This window comes from Oncorhynchus nerka, linkage group LG28 (genome assembly GCF_034236695.1).
Source record: "Oncorhynchus nerka isolate Pitt River linkage group LG28, Oner_Uvic_2.0, whole genome shotgun sequence".
NCBI lineage: Eukaryota > Metazoa > Chordata > Actinopteri > Salmoniformes > Salmonidae > Oncorhynchus > Oncorhynchus nerka.
This window is the reverse complement of record NC_088423.1, coordinates 7842994-7861605: the sequence shown is the minus strand read 5'-3', so window position 1 is coordinate 7861605 and position 18612 is coordinate 7842994. Positions and strand designations below refer to the sequence as shown.

The following is an 18612-nucleotide window of genomic DNA, read 5'->3' as shown; positions in this document are numbered from 1 at the left end:
AGGGTATGGCAAGATTTACAACAATCCAGGGAATGACTGTACATGGATTTGAGATAGCATGACCAGTAATGAATGGACTCATAATGTCACATGACATTAACATGTGTTTTAATTTGAGTTTTAATGCTCAAAAAATGACATTGCATTACAGAAATGTTTTTAAACCAGTTGAAGCTATGCAAACTATTAGTCCTATGGCAAAACAAATGACATGTTTTTTTGCTTATGGTGATAAAGTAAGAATGTAACAACCTGAAGTAAGATTCCTCAAAACAAAATGTATGAGCGATTTGGAACAGTGTGGCTGTTTATGCGTAGTTTCTCTAGGAAAGGAAATAGCCACTGAGACAAAAGGACAGTGTAACTATGCAAAAACCCCACTAAATATTTTCTTAACTAGGTACATTTGGTTTTTAATACAATTATTTCTGTTCTGTGAAATCTTGTTTCCAGATGAATTCAGAAGAGTACTTGTTGCCTTGGTCACAGCTGTCAGCACATGTGAAGACAGCCAAGGTTCCCCAGTCTATACTGGCATCAGTGCTGTCCACTTTCAGATCATTCAGTAGCTGGGGCATGACCTGTTGCGATGCAAAACACTATCAGCACATTGTCATTTATAAACAGCAAGCCTTAGACGTTGAAACATTAAGGTCTGGTTTTCCGGATCCAGATTAAGTTCTGTCCTGGATCAAAGATCTCCACTGAAAGTGTGGTTTAGTCCAGGATTAGGCTTACGTATTCATTAGTCGCAGACCACTGCAAAACATTTACTCTAGGATCTAAACAAAGAAATTGAGGGACCTACCTGAATTTGTTTAATAGAAACGTTTTTTTGTTGCAAATACCTGAAATTCAAAGATACGCCTGGAACCACATGAACAATGCGGGATGCCCTTCTCCACAGGAACATGTTCAGACGAAACCCAAAGAGGAGAGCCATCTCTGAAATATCGCAAAACCTACAATAACACAATATTATGGTCTTCAGTAATTTAGGAAACCCAGAACTAAAATAATAATTTAATCAGGTGCTCGATTAAGTTCTGAGGGAGATGTATGAGAATATACTAATAAGTCTCCACCTGGCTAAATGGAAACTCTCAGCCAGAGCATTCGCCAAATGTCCCCTCCCCTTATGAAATTCGAAAGCTGTGAATACCTGCGAAATCGTGATTTGCCCAAATGATCAGTGACAGAAAAAAATAGTCTTTGCATCTGTCTTGACAGAAGCTACGATACCATCCTAAATGACATGAGTCTGTCCACAAGCGATTTGTTTCAAGTTATCTACAGGATGGCCAAATATATATTTGAGTAATTCTGATGCTCTTCATGTCTGAGGATTCTGCTTGAAGAGTTATGTTACCTGATGTGGCTCTGATGCGATCCTCCGTTTAAACTTCTGGAACACTTTGCCATCTTCGGTTTCCTGCATGGCCATGTTTTCAAGTTCTGTCTCAGCCAAATCTGTGGAATAGAAAGTATGCTTTTATACAACAGAAATTGTAATCATGTATAGACTCCTATTTAGGTTGGGTCCAATGTCAACATTTTCTCTCATCCTCCTTTTGGTGTCTTAATGGATCTGAAAAGACTAGGCATGTAAATGCAATGCATTCTTACCATCAACTAGGGAGGAGCATTCCACATTATTCTGTGCATCCCCCACCATTTGACGAGACTCTTCTTTCTGATGTTCCTCAGGCTCTGTGACCAGTTCCAACTCGGGGAACAGGAATGGGGAAGGCACTGCACTGGACGGCACTAAACATGTATTGAAAGTTGAATTTTTATCTTTCAGGCGAGCAGAAAACACAATTTCATCATTATTACAAATAGTGTGACAGTTTATGGTAGCAGTATAATTACCTTGTTTGCAACACTCTTTCTTGTGACAGTGTTTCCAGTCTATGGTCTGGTGTTCTTTGCTGCAGTAGGACACTACATGGCATTTAGAGCAAACTTTTTGACCAGGACAGCCACAGAGTTTGCATAGTTTAACCCCTGAACCGTGGACACAGGGGTCACGCTCAGTCCAATTGGGGTCTTCATCAGATGGAGGATTGTAGGGATAAAAGTCGTTTCTCCTTGGCAACTGGCTACGAAATACTAGAAAATAGTAATCTCAATGTCAGCTTGAGCAGAATAAAAGCAGAGGAACATCATTAGTTTCAAGTTTGATTAGTCGTATGTACAGGATAAACATGGTATACGCCGTATAACGAAAGGCTTACTTGCCGGTTCCTTCTGGACAATGCAACAAGAAATAAAATAACATGAACATAAATGTCTCAATAGAATAAACATTTTAGCACAAGGATAATAAAGGAAGGGACAATTTTATAGTCCAATATGTATGTGTATTGGGGAAGAGAGGGACTTGGGGGATAAGTGTTTAAATTGTGCAGTATTGGCAATAGTAAATAAGCGTTTGCTAGCAGCCATTGTGGTGTGTGCAGAGTCAGAGCAGGTGGTCAGTCCAGTTCAAGTGTTCAGCAGACTCTGCTCTAATGGCTTGTAGATATAAACTGTCTCTGAGCCTCTTAGTATCAGACCTCATGCTCCAATACTGTATGCCCAATGGTAAGGGAATGAACAGCTCGTGGCTGAGGTGTGTGGGGTCCTTGATGATGCTGTGGGACTTCCTCGGGCATTGTTTCAAGTAGATGTCCTTGATGGGTGGGAACACGGCCCCAGCGATGTACTGGGCTGTCTTCACCACCTGCTGGAAGGTCGTGGACAGAGCAATTCCCTGTCCCAGGCTGTGATGTAACCGGTCAGGACACTCGATGGTGCAGCAGTATTTGGAGAGGACCCGGGGTGGCATGCCAAATTTCATCAGCTGCCTTTGGAAATATTGTCACGGGTGGTGATGTTGGTCCATGTCAAGTCCTTGGTGATGTGGATGCCAAGGAACTTAAAATAGCTGACTACTGCAGTCCTGTTGATGTGGATCGGGCATATTCCTGCCTCTGATTAACATAATCACTCATGTTGCACATCATAACTACACTCAAGGCTCAGCTTGATAAGGAGCTCACTATGGATCCCAGCAGCTTTTTGCAACTACCAAACTGCTTCCTCTTGCCAAGGGATGGATCTGGACCTTTGGTAGTGTCAAATATTTGTTTAACTCGCCTATGGCCAAAGCCTGGAATTTTAAAAGGGAGCAAATGAGTCAGAGGGGGCAGAGCCAAGCAGGAGCTAGCGAGATCCTATTGGTGCGTTGTAGCATGTATTTGCATTTTTCTGTTAGGGAACGCCTACTCTGAAGTGCACGTGTGAAATAACTCAACGTGCACTACTTCTAAACTCTTTTTTTTTTTTACTTTGGAAAAAGGTCAAATCTACTAAACTTAGTTCACCCTGTTTGATTATAGTTTTGAGAACAGAAAACTATTGACGTCAAACGTTTCATCGTTGAATAAATTGGCATTATGTCGACCAAAATCCACCTGGCTCCATCTTCCACTGACGACCACTGGGCTTCCTCTCACCATATTTGGTAGTGAGTGGAAACGCCAACCGGATGCTTCACACATCCAATCGGTGAAATATCTGGCTCATTGGTCCATCTGTGGTAATGTGCTTGCCCTCTAACAGGTTTGCAAATTCAAACCCCACTCCAACTGTTGCACCGCTGTAGCTAACTTTACACTGGTGGGAGCGGTGGATAATCCCAGCCTTTTAGTGTGCCCCTTCCCTGACCATGTGACTATGGGTGTGATGTTGATGGAAATGCAATAGCTAGTTTGCTAACAGCCATTTACCTTTCAGACAACGGCTGTCGTTTCGTGAATAGCAGTCTGGTGTCTTGCAGCAGAATACAAAAAGAGTTCGGTGAAAACTTCTATCCTGTCCAGTTATTGGAGCGTAAACTTGCATGAGAAATGCGGTAGGAAGATGGCATTTCCCACATTCTAACTCAGGAAGACCTGGGATGTCCAACTGACTCAACCATGCAGGTTTGCCTCCAACTTTGCTGGGGAACTGATGACTCTGTAGTTGCCAGTTTTCGGCCTCCTCCAAAAAGCCAAGAGCAACCCCTGTTTCTGCCATAGTGTTAATTGGACTAATTTACCAAGTAACGCTAATTTGATCGTACTCTTTCAATCGCTGGCTAGCTGTCTGTCACGACAAATTCCAACGTGCGTCACTGTTGTAGCTTTTAAATATGTCCGGAGTGGAACAGTACTTTTGGGAGGCAAACGTTCCGTGTAATTCGCGCTCCTGCCATATCGCCTATTTGCAATTAAAACACTAGAGAGGGAACAGTGTGATGACCTTATTATAGTTGAAGAGTTCAATCGAATAAATGAACACCTTAAAAATCAGTCTCCTGGGACTGATGGTATATCTGCTTAGTTTTACAAACGTTTTATCAACAGTTAGCCCCATTTCTGTTGGAGGTCTTTTCTAAAAGCATTGCAAATAATGCTCTCCCAGTTTGACTCGAAGGTCTGATTACATTAATACCTAAGCCCAAGAAATATTTGCTTCTCGATAATTGGCGTCCAATCTGTCTGCTCAATAACGACTACAAAATATGAGCCTCTATATTTGCAAAAAGAATGAAGGCAATGTTGGGCTCAATTAAAGAAGATACCCAATCTGGCTTCATGAGGAATAGACATATATCTAATAATATCCGACTGGTGTTAGACCTTATTAACTATTCTGATCTAAACTTCCATGATAGCTTCATTGTATTCTTAAACTTTTATAAAGCCTTCATACGGTGGAACTTGAGTTTCTATTTCTCTCCTTTGAGAAATTTGGTTTTGGGGAATTATTTTGTAGCACTATTAAAATTATTTATATGAATGGGACCAGTTCCATTAAATTAAAGCATGGCACTTCTCCTAGATTTGAAAAGAGGAATTAGGCAAGGATGCCCAATTTTGATTTACCTCTTACTGCTTGCAACCCAACTTCTTTACCTGTTTTTTTTTAAATCCAGCGATATAAAATGTATATCTATTGTTGACAGATATTATCATGTGAGCTTGCCGATGACACCACTCTATTTTTGAAATTGTCCCAGCGTCGCCGGGTTAGGGGACAGTTTGCCCGGTGTAGGCCGTCATTGTAAATACGAATTTGTTCTTAGAGATTTTCAATATAGCGTCTTTCATGTCACAGTCCACAAGATGGCAGACTTGAGCTACTGTATCATCGCTCAGCCATTTCATCCGAGAGAAGTATTGTTGGTGAGATCAAACAGGCTGAGGGATACAATTGTAAGAATTGTGCCCAATTTATGTAACAATTTAACCATCAATAGTAGAGCATTGGAAACCATTGAACAGACGAAGCCTTATAAATTAGTTCATTTAAAAAAAACATTTTTGCACAAAAATAATCCAATTCTACCACCGGAGTAGGATATTTGTGCAATCTACGGGGGGGCTTGCTTGTTGCTATTGGTCAATGGTGCAATGTTTTTTCTGACTCAGTGGTGTTTGATGATGTCATGTTGCTCAAGAGTAGAAGGCAGATTTTTTTTAGAGTCATAGGGCTGAGTAGGTGAGTGGAGTGCAAACTACAACTTTCGAAAATATTCAGGAAATACATTTCTAATCCTACGGGGTGGAAACATTTTCACCTATTGGATTTATTGCTTGAGGAATTTATTTCTGTACAATGGGGGGTTGACATCAAGGTGTCTACATCGTCTTTGTAGAAAGGCAAAACTTTTTCCAGCCATGGAACACTACAGAATATAAGGGACAGTTCTTGTGAAAGTCCCGTTGATGTCAAATCTAGGAAACTAATGGTTTGGCGTAACTAGGATTAACTGGTTGCTGGACAGTTCCACAAGGCGATGCCACCCCAGGGCGACGGAGATTATAAACCTGTAGCGGTGTCGGCGGCGGTCCCACCGGTTCCTCCTCGGAGGGTTCGGAGCAGAGAGTCGTTTTCGGGCTCCAAGTGTCGGCCCGGTGGCGGAGAGCGCAAAGTGAAGTGTGTGCTTGTCGGTGACGGCGCAGTTGGGAAGACGAGCTTGATTGTCAGCTACACCACAAATGGATATCCAACTAAATATGTCCCAACTGCCTTTGATAATTTTTCAGGTAACTTGACAAATATGTGCCTTTTTAAATCGGGTAGACTATTAGGACCTGTTGTCGTCCTATTGGGCTATGCAATTAATTGTTTTTATCTGGCACTTTTAACAGCATAGGTGTTACCTGAAAAACAGGTATTGTTTTCTATGAATTCTATATTTGAACTCAGCCTGATTTACAACAATCTGTTTTTTTGTTGTTTTTTTGGTCAACTGTCTGCTGCCTTACATTGGTAACAGGAACACTATGGTAATTGTTATACTCAATAGTTTGTCCATAACAACACTATTCTGGCCTTAAAAGTATTTAATTGCTTTGTGGTTACCAATTTATTATTTGTTATATTGGCTGATTTAAATGTATAATTTGTTATATTTTTTTCTTTCAGCGATCGTGGCAGTTGATGGCAAGCCAGTGAAACTGCAGCTTTGTGACACAGCTGGGCAGGTTTGTCATTCAAATACACCTATAGGACAGTTTCATATGATCGCTACAATCCTGGAAGTGTAAAGGATTCATTAAAAATAAACAAGTTGACCTTTTTGCTGTTCCTAAATGTCTCAAACGTCTTCTAACCCCCTAGGCAACTACACGTACGGAATGGGTTCAAATGGTCTACTAGTGTAGGGAAGATAAGGGATCTGTCTGTCTAAATTGATGCTCTACAGTAGTGTTTTTGTCCAGTCATGAGTCTGCACCAGAAATGAGCTTACTCAGATAAATACTGTCTTCCCCACATGTGAGGGGGATTACAGAGAGGAAACTTTATAAGTGTAATGAATTGAATCTGTGCCTGGAAAGGAAACGCGAGATGGGTCTGTTTCTGAGGAGCAGAGCAGGCTGGAGAGAGTCCGCAGTGGAAAACAGCCCATGAACGCAGGCAAAGAGAGATCCAGAGCGGTTCTGTCTAGACACAGAGAGAGTCCCTGGCTGGAGGCTGAGCTCTGTGGGTTCATAGGTTTCTGCTTTGTCTCTTTGCAGAAAGAGCAGCGAGGCTCTGAGGCGATGGGCTTTTCATTAGACACCAATGATCTTTTCAATTGTTTTGAAATAATGTTTTACAAGACAATGCAAGCAATATCATAGTTATAACTTTGTTATAACATAGTTAAACCTTGGTTACATTGAAATATAATCAAGATGACATTTCCGTTTGCATTAATATTTTGCTTTCATGAAACAGCCCAAAATAATTGTGAAAGCACATGCGCCACCTGCCCGCCCAACCCCATGATGTGCTACAAATATGAGATAATGGCTGAGCCAATTCAACAAAATAATAGTTATTACCTTTTCAATGCTCAATGTCACCCTGCTCCTCTGGGCATAACTGCGTCCATGTATTTAGCATACTAAGCATGCAGAAGACTGTCTGAATACCAAATACAGGATCCCTCACTGTCAATGTTTTAGTATTTTATTGGGATCCCCATTAGCTGTTGCTGAAGCAGCAGCTACTCTTCCTGGGGATGTTGTTGACCTCATTGGGTTCCTGATACCGTTAATTAACTCCCAGCCAATCAGAAATGATCTGGAGACCCTTTGCTGCTACCATCTGAGGAGGGAAATGCACTATTAAAATCTTATGAAACAATGGGTACACACAAGCTGGGTGTATCAGAGAAACAGATGAGAGAGAGAGTGATAGAATGCACTTTTGTCAATTAACAACAAAATATAATCTTAGTGGAATGCCACCGTTATCTTGCCTCCTATAGAACTAGATGTATTGGAGATATGCAAGCGTAACATGAACGTTGTGTAATAAGTTTGCCAGATAAAATAGCTAAACACATATTAGCGAAGATAAGCACACACTTATACCTGATATAAATTATGTCATCGCTCCACTTGAGCTCTTTAACTGGTAATGTAAATGATGTCACCACTCCGTTCAGGGGCTCTTTAGCTGGTGATATAAATTATGTCACTGCTCCATTCAGGGGCTCTATAGCTGGTGATGTAAATGATGTCACTGCTCCATTCAGGGGCTCTATAGCTGGTGATGTAAATGATGTCACTGCTCCATTCAGGGGCTCTTTAGCTGGTGATGTAAATTATGTCACTGCTCCATTCAGGGGCTCTTTAACTGGTGATGTAAATTATGTCACTGCTCCATTCAGGGGCTCTATAGCTGGTGATGTAAATTATGTCACTGCTCCATTCAGGAGCTCTTTAGCTGGTGATGTAAATTATGTCACTGCTCCACTCAGGGGCTCTATAGCTGGTGTTGTAAATTATGTCACTGCTCCATTCAGGGGCTCTTTAGCTGGTGATGTAAATTATGTCACTGCTCCATTCAGGGGCTCTTTAGCTGGTGATGTAAATTATGTCACTGCTCCATTCAGGGGCTCTTTAACTGGTGATATAAATTATGTCACTGCTCCATTCAGGGGCTCTATAGCTGGTGATGTAAATTATGTCACTGCTCCATTCAGGGGCTCTATAGCTGGTGATGTAAATTATGTCACTGCTCCATTCAGGAGCTCTTTAGCTGGTGATGTAAATTATGTCACTGCTCCATTCAGGGGCTCTTTAACTGGTGATATAAATGATGTCACTGCTCCATTCAAATCAAATGTATTTATATAGCCCTTCGTACATCAGCTGATATCTCAAAGTGCTGTACAGAAACCCAGCCTAAAACCCCAAACAGCAAGCAATGCAGGTGTAGAAGCACGGTGGCTAGGAAAAACTCCCTAGAAAGGCCAAAACCTAGGAAGAAACCTAGAGAGGAACCAGGCTATGTGGGGTGGCCAGTCCTCTTCTGGCTGTGCCGGGTGGAGATTATAACAGAACATGGCCAAGATGTTCAAATGTTCATAAATGACCAGCATGGTCGAATAATAATAAGGCAGAACAGTTGAAACTGGAGCAGCAGCACAGTCAGGTGGAAGTTGAAACTGGAGCAGCAGCATGGCCAGGTGGACTGGGGACAGCAAGGAGTCATCATGTCAGGTAGTCCTGGGGCATGGTCCTAGGGCTCAGGTCAGTTGAAACTGGAACAGCAGCATGGCCAGGTGGACTGGGGACAGCAAGGAGTCATCATGTCAGGTAGTCCTGGGGCATGGTCCTAGGGCTCAGGTCCTCCGAGAGAGAGAAAGAAAGAGAGAAGGAGAGAATTAGAGAACGCACACTTAGATTCACACAGGACACCGAATAGGACAGGAGAAGTACTCCAGATATAACAAACTGACCCCAGCCCCCCGACACATAAACTACTGCAGCATAAATACTGGAGGCTGAGACATTCAGGGGCTCTCTAGCTGGTGATGTAAATTATGTCACCACTCCACTCAGGGACTCTTTAACGGGTGATATAAAGGATGTCACCACTCCACTCAGGGGCTCTTTAACTGGTGATATAAATGATGTCACCACTCCACTCAGGGGCTCTTTAGCTGGTGATGTAAATTATGTCACTGCTCCACTCAGGGGCTCTATAGCTGGTAATGTAAATTATGTCACTGCTCCATTCAGGGGCTCTTTAACTGGTGATGTAAATTATGTCACTGCTCCATTCAGGGGCTATTTAACTGGTGATGTAAATTATGTCACTGCTCCATTCAGGGGCTATTTAACTGGTGATGTAAATTATGTCACTGCTCCATTCAGGGGCTCTTTAACTGGTGATATAAATGATGTCACTGCTCCATTCAGGGGCTCTATAACTGGTGATATAAATGATGTCACTGCTCCATTCAGGGGCTCTTTAGCTGGTGATGTAAATTATGTCACTGCTCCATTCAGGGGCTCTATAGCTGGTGATATAAATGATGTCACTGCTCCATTCAGGGGCTCTTTAACTGGTGATATAAATGATGTCACTGCTCCACTCAGGGGCTCTTTAGCTGGTAATGTAAATTATGTCACTGCTCCATTCAGGGGCTCTATAGCTGGTGATATAAATGATGTCACTGCTCCATTCAGGGGCTCTTTAACTGGTGATATAAATGATGTCACTGCTCCACTCAGGGGCTCTATAGCTGGTAATGTAAATTATGTCACTGCTCCATTCAGGGGCTCTTTAACTGGTGATATAAATGATGTCACTGCTCCACTCAGGGGCTCTATAGCTGGTAATGTAAATGATGTCACTGCTCCACTCAGGGGCTCTATAGCTGGTAATGTAAATGATGTCACTGCTCCACTCAGGGGCTCTATAGCTGGTGATATAAATTATGTCACTGCTCCATTCAGGGGCTATTTAACTGGTAATGTAAATTATGTCACTGCTCCATTCAGGGGCTCTTTAACTGGTGATATAAATGATGTCACTGCTCCACTCAGGGGCTCTATAGCTGGTAATGTAAATTATGTCACTGCTCCATTCAGGGGCTATTTAACTGGTAATGTAAATTATGTCACTGCTCCATTCAGGGGCTCTTTAACTGGTGATATAAATGATGTCACTGCTCCACTCAGGGGCTCTATAGCTGGTAATGTAAATTATGTCACTGCTCCACTCAGGGGCTCTTTAACTGGTGATGTAAATTATGTCACTGCTCCATTCAGGGGCTCCAAAGCTGGTGATGTAAATTATGTCACTGCTCCATTCAGGGGCTCTATAGCTGGTGATATAAATTATGTCACTGCTCCATTCAGGGGCTCTTTAGCTGGTGATGTAAATTATGTCACTGCTCCACTCAGGGACTCTTTAACGGGTAATATAAAGGATGTCACCACTCCACTCAGGGGCTCTTTAACTGGTGATATAAATGATGTCACCACTCCACTCAGGGGCTCTTTAGCTGGTGATGTAAATTATGTCACTGCTCCACTCAGGGGCTCTATAGCTGGTAATGTAAATTATGTCACTGCTCCATTCAGGGGCTCTTTAACTGGTGATGTAAATTATGTCACTGCTCCATTCAGGGGCTATTTAACTGGTGATGTAAATTATGTCACTGCTCCATTCAGGGGCTATTTAACTGGTGATGTAAATTATGTCACTGCTCCATTCAGGGGCTCTTTAACTGGTGATATAAATGATGTCACTGCTCCATTCAGGGGCTCTTTAGCTGGTGATGTAAATTATGTCACTGCTCCATTCAGGGGCTCTATAGCTGGTGATATAAATGATGTCACTGCTCCATTCAGGGGCTCTTTAACTGGTGATATAAATGATGTCACTGCTCCACTCAGGGGCTCTTTAGCTGGTAATGTAAATTATGTCACTGCTCCATTCAGGGGCTCTATAGCTGGTGATATAAATGATGTCACTGCTCCATTCAGGGGCTCTTTAACTGGTGATATAAATGATGTCACTGCTCCACTCAGGGGCTCTATAGCTGGTAATGTAAATTATGTCACTGCTCCATTCAGGGGCTCTTTAACTGGTGATATAAATGATGTCACTGCTCCACTCAGGGGCTCTATAGCTGGTAATGTAAATGATGTCACTGCTCCACTCAGGGGCTCTATAGCTGGTGATGTAAATTATGTCACTGCTCCATTCAGGGGCTCCAAAGCTGGTGATATAAATGATGTCACTGCTCCATTCAGGGGCTCTTTAACTGGTGATATAAATGATGTCACTGCTCCACTCAGGGGCTCCAAAGCTGGTGATGTAAATTATGTCACTGCTCCATTCAGGGGCTCTTTAGCTGGTGATGTAAATTATGTCACTGCTCCATTCAGGGGCTCTATAGCTGGTAATGTAAATTAGGTCACTGCTCCATTCAGGGGCTCTATAGCTGGTGATATAAATGATGTCACTGCTCCATTCAGGGGCTCTTTAACTGGTGATATAAATGATGTCACTGCTCCATTCAGGGGCTCTTTAGCTGGTGATGTAAATTATGTCACTGCTCCATTCAGGGGCTCTTTAACTGGTGATATAAATGATGTCACTGCTCCACTCAGGGGCTCTTTAGCTGGTAATGTAAATGATGTCACTGCTCCACTCAGGGGCTCTATAGCTGGTGATATAAATTATGTCACCTCTCCACTCAGGGGCTCTATAGCTGGTAATGTAAATTATGTCACTGCTCCATTCAGGGGCCCTTTAGCTGGTGATATAAATGATGTCACTGCTCCATTCAGGGGCTCTTTAACTGGTGATATAAATGATGTCACTGCTCCATTCAGGGGCTCTTTAACTGGTGATATAAATGATGTCACCGCTCCACTCAGGGGCTCTATAGCTGGTGATATAAATTATGCCACTGCTCCATTCAGTGGCTCTTTAACTGGTAATGTAAATTATGTCACTGCTCCATTCAGGGGCTCTTTAGCTGGTGATGTAAATTATGTCACTGCTCCATTCAGGGGCTCTTTAACTGGTGATATAAATGATGTCACTGCTCCACTCAGGGGCTCTTTAGCTGGTAATGTAAATGATGTCACTGCTCCACTCAGGGGCTCTATAGCTGGTGATATAAATTATGTCACCTCTCCACTCAGGGGCTCTATAGCTGGTAATGTAAATTATGTCACTGCTCCATTCAGGGGCCCTTTAACTGGTGATATAAATGATGTCACTGCTCCACTCAGGGGCTCTATAGCTGGTGATATAAATGATGTCACTGCTCCACTCAGGGGCTCTATAGCTGGTGATATAAATGATGTCACTGCTCCACTCAGGAGCTCTTTAACTGGTAATGTAAATTATGTCACTGCTCCATTCAGGGGCTCTTTAACTGGTGATATAAATGATGTCACCTCTCCACTCAGGGGCTCTTTAGCTGGTGATATAAAGGATGTCACCAATCCACTCTGGGAATCTTGCTGGTGATATAAATGATGTCACCACTCCACTCAGGGACTCTTGCTGGTGATATAAATGATGTCACCACTCCAATCAGGGGCTCTTTAACTGGTGATATAAATGATGTCACCAATCCACTCTGGGAATCTTGCTGGTGATATAAATGATGTCACCACTCCACTCAGGGACTCTTGCTGGTGATATAAATGATGTCACCACTCCACTCAGGGGCTCTTTAACTGGTGATATAAATGATGTCACCGCTCCAGGGGCAGACAAAGTGTGGACTATGGTACATGGTCTTATGTATACTAAACAAAAATATAAAGTGTTGTTTTCATGAGCTGAAATCAAATTTCCCAGATATTTCCCATATGCACAAAATGTTTGTTTCTCTCTAATTTTGTGCACTAATTTGTTTACATCCCTGTTAGTGACCATTTCTCCTTTGCCAAGATAACCCACCCACCTGACAGGTGTTGCATATCATGACGCTGATTAAACAGCATGATCATTACACAGGTACACCTTGTGCTAGGGACAATAAAAGGCCATATGCAGTTTTGTTACACAACACAATGCCACAGATGTCTCACGTTTTGAGCGAGTGTGCAATTGGCATGATGACTGCAGGAATTTCTACCAGAGCTGTTGCCAGATATTTGAATGTTAATTTCTCTACCATAAGCTGCCTCCATCATTTTAGAGAATTTGGCAGTCCGGCCTCACAACCACAGACCACGTGTAACCACGCCAGCCCAGTACCTCCATATCCAGCTTCTTCGCCTGCAGGATCATTTGGGGGGGGGGTATTTCTGTCTTTAATAAAGCCCTTTTGTGGGGAAAAACTTATTCTGATTGGCTGGACCTGGCTTTCTAGTTGGTTGGCCTATGCCCTCCAAGGCCCACCCATGGCTGCACCCCTATCCAGTAAAATCCATAGATTAGGGCCTCATTTCTTCATATGAACTGTAACTCAGTCAAATCTTTGAAATTGTTGCATGTTGCGTTTATATTTTATGTTCAGAGTAATTATTTAAATCTATAATATAGTCATGTTCTAGCAATTTAACAATGCTCTTTCTCTACAATTTAGCTATTGGTAGTTTTTCTATTTAGCAGTCATGCTAGTGTATTATATGCTGGTCGGCATGAATAGTACCTTCATTACTAAATTGCATGTCAGTCAGCAACATTAGAGGAAATTCAAATCAACTGTAGGCTACGCTGAAAGAGCTGTCCCTAATCAGAACCACTACGGCATGTCACGCTAACTGAAACTGATACAGGTGTCATGGGTTTTCAGGATGTGGACACAGATTGTGTGTTCCTGCTTGCCAGAGATACTTTGTCATGAGGCTGAGGCGCCACTAGTTACAGACATGCACATGGTGACATAGCCAATGAGGGCAGGATTTTCCTTCTCTTGGCTATGATGATGCCCTTGTCAACCCTATACACTCTTGGAAAGAAAGGGTTATTCGGCTGTCCCCATAGGAGAACCCTTTTTGGTTCCAGGTAGAACGCTTTTTGGTGTTAGGTAGAACCCTTTTGGGTTCCATGTTGAACCCTCTGTGGAAAGGGTTCTACCTGGAACCATAAAAGGTTCTTCAAAGGATTCTCCTATGGGGACAGCCAAATAACCCTTTTAGGTTCTAGATGGCACCTTTTTTTCTAAGTGTACTCAAAAACCTTTTCACAAGGAGGGCTATTGAGTTGAGCTTGCCCATTCTCGGTTCTGCTTGTTATCATGTCGTGTCATGAACCCCCCTCTCCTCTCCATTCCTCCCTGCAGGATGAGTTTGACAAGCTGCGTCCGCTCTGCTACACCAACGCAGACGTCTTCCTGCTGTGCTTCAGTGTCGTCAGCCCCTCCTCCTTCCAGAACGTAACAGAGAAATGGGTGCCGGAGATTCGCCGGCACTGCCCGCAGGCGCCGGTGGTTCTGGTGGGCACCCAGTCAGACCTGCGGGAGGATGTTAATGTTCTGATTGAGCTGGCTAAGTACAAAGAGAGGCCAGTGGAGCCCCAGGAGGCCCAGCAGTGTGCCGAGGACATGAGGGCCGTGTCATACATGGAGTGCTCCTCACTCACCCAGAAGAACCTCAAAGAGGTGTTTGACGCAGCCATCGTGGCCAGCATCCAGCACTCTGACAGTCAGCAGCAGCATCGACTGAAAAAACGGACTCCAGACAAGATGAAGAAGCTTTCTAAATCATGGTGGAAGAAGTACTGTTGCGTGGTTTAGCCTCTATCTGTGTGTGTGACAGGACGGACGCATAGGTTCCAATTTTGCTTCCATGTCAGCACGTTAACAGACTTCAGGGGCAGTAAGGAAAACAGTGACTGGAATATGGATGCAGGTCTGGTCTGGAGTATCTGAGTTATGTGTAGGTTAGGCCTCAATAACCCCATGCTGTTTTTGCTTTACCAACGTGAGCTGCACTGGAGACAGAGCTGACTTCCCTCAAAGAATACTCATTGACTTTCCACTGCCTTATATCCATGATCCTAGGGGGGGACACAGCTTCTACATGGACGACTGTGGAAGATGAAGCCCTCTTGATAACCAGGAGGGCTTATGTTGTTATATCATTGTTTTATTAACCTGGTTTACTCCGACCTTTCCCATGGTAAGTGTACAGTATGTAAACTCATATTCATTTAGCATATGAGATTGAGTCAACTTTCTGATGTGGGATTTACCATCTCTGATTTAGCAGTGTCTATGGAAAAATAAAAACAATCTGTGCGGTAATCAGATAATGCGAGGAGAGTACTGTGTAATGTTCATTATTTGAATGCTTGTTCTTCCAGCCCATATTGGAGAGCCTCATTTGGCTTGTTGTCTAATGTACAAAAATAGTTTTTCAGAATTTCCAACTGTTGTTTACATTAGGACATGGGTTCTGTCTAAGCTCATATGAGGGTCACAGTCTCTAGCTATGTGCTGGAATTCTAACTAGACTTGTTGACCTTTGGTTCACTTCACCATAGCACCACCTGAGGAGTTTTAAACAAACACCTTACTCTGTACAGGGCCGACTGCAGCTGAGTCAACGTTAACTCTTAACTACCTTACTCTGTACAGGGCCGACTGCAGCTGAGTCAACGTTAACTCTTAACTACCTTACTCTGTACAGGGCTGACTGCAGCTGAGTCAACGTTAACTCTTAACTACCTTACTCTGTACAGGGCTGACTGCAGCTGAGTCAACGTTAACTCTTAATTACCTTACTCTGTACAGGGCTGACTGCAGCTGAGTCAACATTAACTCTTTACAGCTAGCAGAGTAAGGTAGTTATTAATGACTGAGCAAATAATTCAATATGTTTCTGAAACGAATACACTGGAAAGAGTATGTTAATTGTCCCAAGCAAGCTTAACAATACCATAATATTTTATTATGTTGAAAAAAAGTTGTCAATACCTATTTTCCTATCACTGTGGCATGTGATGTCTATCTCTGTCAATACAGTGTTCTGATTTAACCTATAAAGATGAGGTTATTAGAATTTCAAAATGATAACCATAGAATTAGGAATTAGAATACTAAAATGGACATGAACATTCTTAAGATGGTCCAAAGGTCAGCCATTTTGGTCAGCGAGTTGGTCAACTATGGTTTGACAGTGCTGTGATAATGTGTAGAATTTATCTGCACTGTGTGTTTGTTAGCTAGCTAGCCAGCCAGTTTTAGAGGAATTTTTCCATTAATTGTTCAAATTAAATGCCAATATGCCAACATTCCATTCAAACAATGCAGTCAAACTACAGCCGTACACTTGCCGAAATCAATTGATGATAGGACTGAGACAAGTTGTAAATGCAACAACTACTGATACTGTATCATAAAAGCACTCACAACTTTCCAAGAAAATAAAATCTGAGACATTTATGGTCAGTTTACCTATATTTTAGAGGCTATTTATACAGACATTTGGTATAAAACCTGTATAAACTGTATTTATAATTATATGACAATATTATTTGTTGATTATAATTATATTTCTGATACATGCATCTCCTATGCCTCTACTGCCATTCATTCTAATTACACTGGTTTTGTCACGACTTCCGCCGAAGTCAGTCCCTCTCCTTGTTCGGGCGGCGTTCGGTGGTCGACGTAACCGACCTTCAAGCCATCGTTGATCCATTTTTCATTTTCCGTTGGTTTTGTCTTGTCTTCCTCCACACCTGGTTCCAATCCCATCAATTACATGTTGTGTATTTAACCCTCTGTTTCCCCTCATTGTCCTTGTCGGTGATTGTTTGATTGTATGTTATGTGCAAGTTATGTTCTGGTGTGCGACGGGTTTTGAACCCACTTTTATTATTTTGTATATGATGGTTTTCAGAGTTTGTGAGCATTTATTAAACGACTCCGTTTATACCAAGTTCGTTCTCCTGCGCCTGACTTCCCTGCCACCAGCACGCACCCCATTACAGGTTTTGTATTTCTCCCTGACCAATATGGCTACCATTTTGACCCCATTCTGTACCTTTGAGGTTTTATGACATAGCCCCTGTAGTAATGTAATAGGATCTCTATGGTGATAACTGTCACCTCTTTCAGAGATTTGTTTTTCAAGCATTGTATCTCAAGCCTTGTAATAGCTCTTCCAGTAGAATGCCAAACTAAACCTTGGGCTAAACAATACAGTTTCATGTATGATCAGGTTCACCTCCTTAGATGTGTGATGGACTTCTGAAAGGGAATTATAGTGGAAGACAGACAATGGAAAAGTTAATGTTTTACTGGATCACACTTAGTCGACCATGGTGCCTCAACGGTCAGTTCAATGTTAATCATAACCATGAATAAATAATATATACAGCTAGTGATTTTATCTCCTCCTTATGAAATACAAGATATATATTTTCAAACTTCTTCCATGTCCAGTTTCTCAGTATTGCAGGGATTACAGTACCAGTCAAAAGTGTGGACACGCCTACTCATTCAAGGGTTTTTCTTTATTTGGACTATTTTCTACATTGTAGAATAGTAGTGAAGATATCTAAACAATGAAATGACACATGGAATCATGCAGTAACCAAAAAAAGTGTTAAATCAAAATATATTTTATATTTGAGATTCTTCAAAGTAGCCACCCTTTGCCTTGATGACAGCTTTGTACACTTTTGGCATTTTCCCAACCAGCTTTATGAGGTAGTCATCTGGAATGCATTTAAATTACACATATAATTTTATTTAACCTTTATTTAACTAGGCAAATCAGTTAAGAACAAATTCTTATTTACAATGACGGCCTACCCCGGCCAAACCTGGACGACGCTGGGCCAATTGCGCGCCGACCTATGGGACTCCCAATCACGGCAGGATGTGATACAGGTGTGCCTTGTTAAAAGTTAATTAATGTGTTTGAGCCAATCAGTTGCTGTGACAAGGTAGGGGTGGTATACAGAATATGGCCCTATTTGGTAAAAGATCAAGTCCATATTATGGCAAGAACAGCTCAAATAAGCAAAGATAAACAACAGTCCATCATTACTTTAAGACATGAAGGTCAGTCAATCTGGAACATTTCAAGAACTTTGAAGGTTTCTTCAAGTGCAGTCGCAAAAACCATCAAGCGCTATGGCTCTCACGAGGACCACCACAGGAAAAGAAAAGTTACCTCTGCTGCAGAGAATAAGTTCATTAGAGTTACCAGCCTCAGAAATGGCAGCCAAAATAAATGCTTCACAGAAGAGTTCAACAGACACATCTCAACTGTTCAGAGGAGATCGAATTGCTGCAAAGAAACCCCTATTAAAGGACACCAATAATAAGAAGAGGCTTATTTGGGCCAAGAAACACAAGCAATGGAC

At 42.2% G+C, this 18612-nt stretch overlaps 2 protein-coding genes across 2 annotated transcripts; one reads left to right on the top strand and one right to left on the bottom strand.

The window, feature by feature from the left end:
* Nucleotides 1–102: 102 nt before the first annotated feature.
* On the bottom strand, nucleotides 103–4182 carry pdcd2 (programmed cell death 2). Its single transcript, XM_029639858.2, has 6 exons — nucleotides 3774–4182; nucleotides 1873–2112; nucleotides 1627–1767; nucleotides 1370–1470; nucleotides 849–962; nucleotides 103–581 (listed from the first exon to the last, which is right to left on the bottom strand). The coding sequence occupies exons 1-6, from the start codon at nucleotides 4060–4062 to the stop codon at nucleotides 423–425; spliced, it is 1044 nt and encodes a 347-aa protein (XP_029495718.1). The 5' UTR covers nucleotides 4063–4182; the 3' UTR covers nucleotides 103–422.
* Nucleotides 4183–5014: 832 nt separating this feature from the next.
* On the top strand, nucleotides 5015–17177 carry LOC115112853 (rho-related GTP-binding protein RhoU-like). Its single transcript, XM_029639861.2, has 3 exons — nucleotides 5015–6077; nucleotides 6460–6518; nucleotides 14576–17177. Exons 1-3 carry the CDS (start codon nucleotides 5828–5830, stop codon nucleotides 15026–15028), a joined length of 762 nt encoding a protein of 253 aa, XP_029495721.1. The 5' UTR covers nucleotides 5015–5827; the 3' UTR covers nucleotides 15029–17177.
* Nucleotides 17178–18612: the final 1435 nt, after the last annotated feature.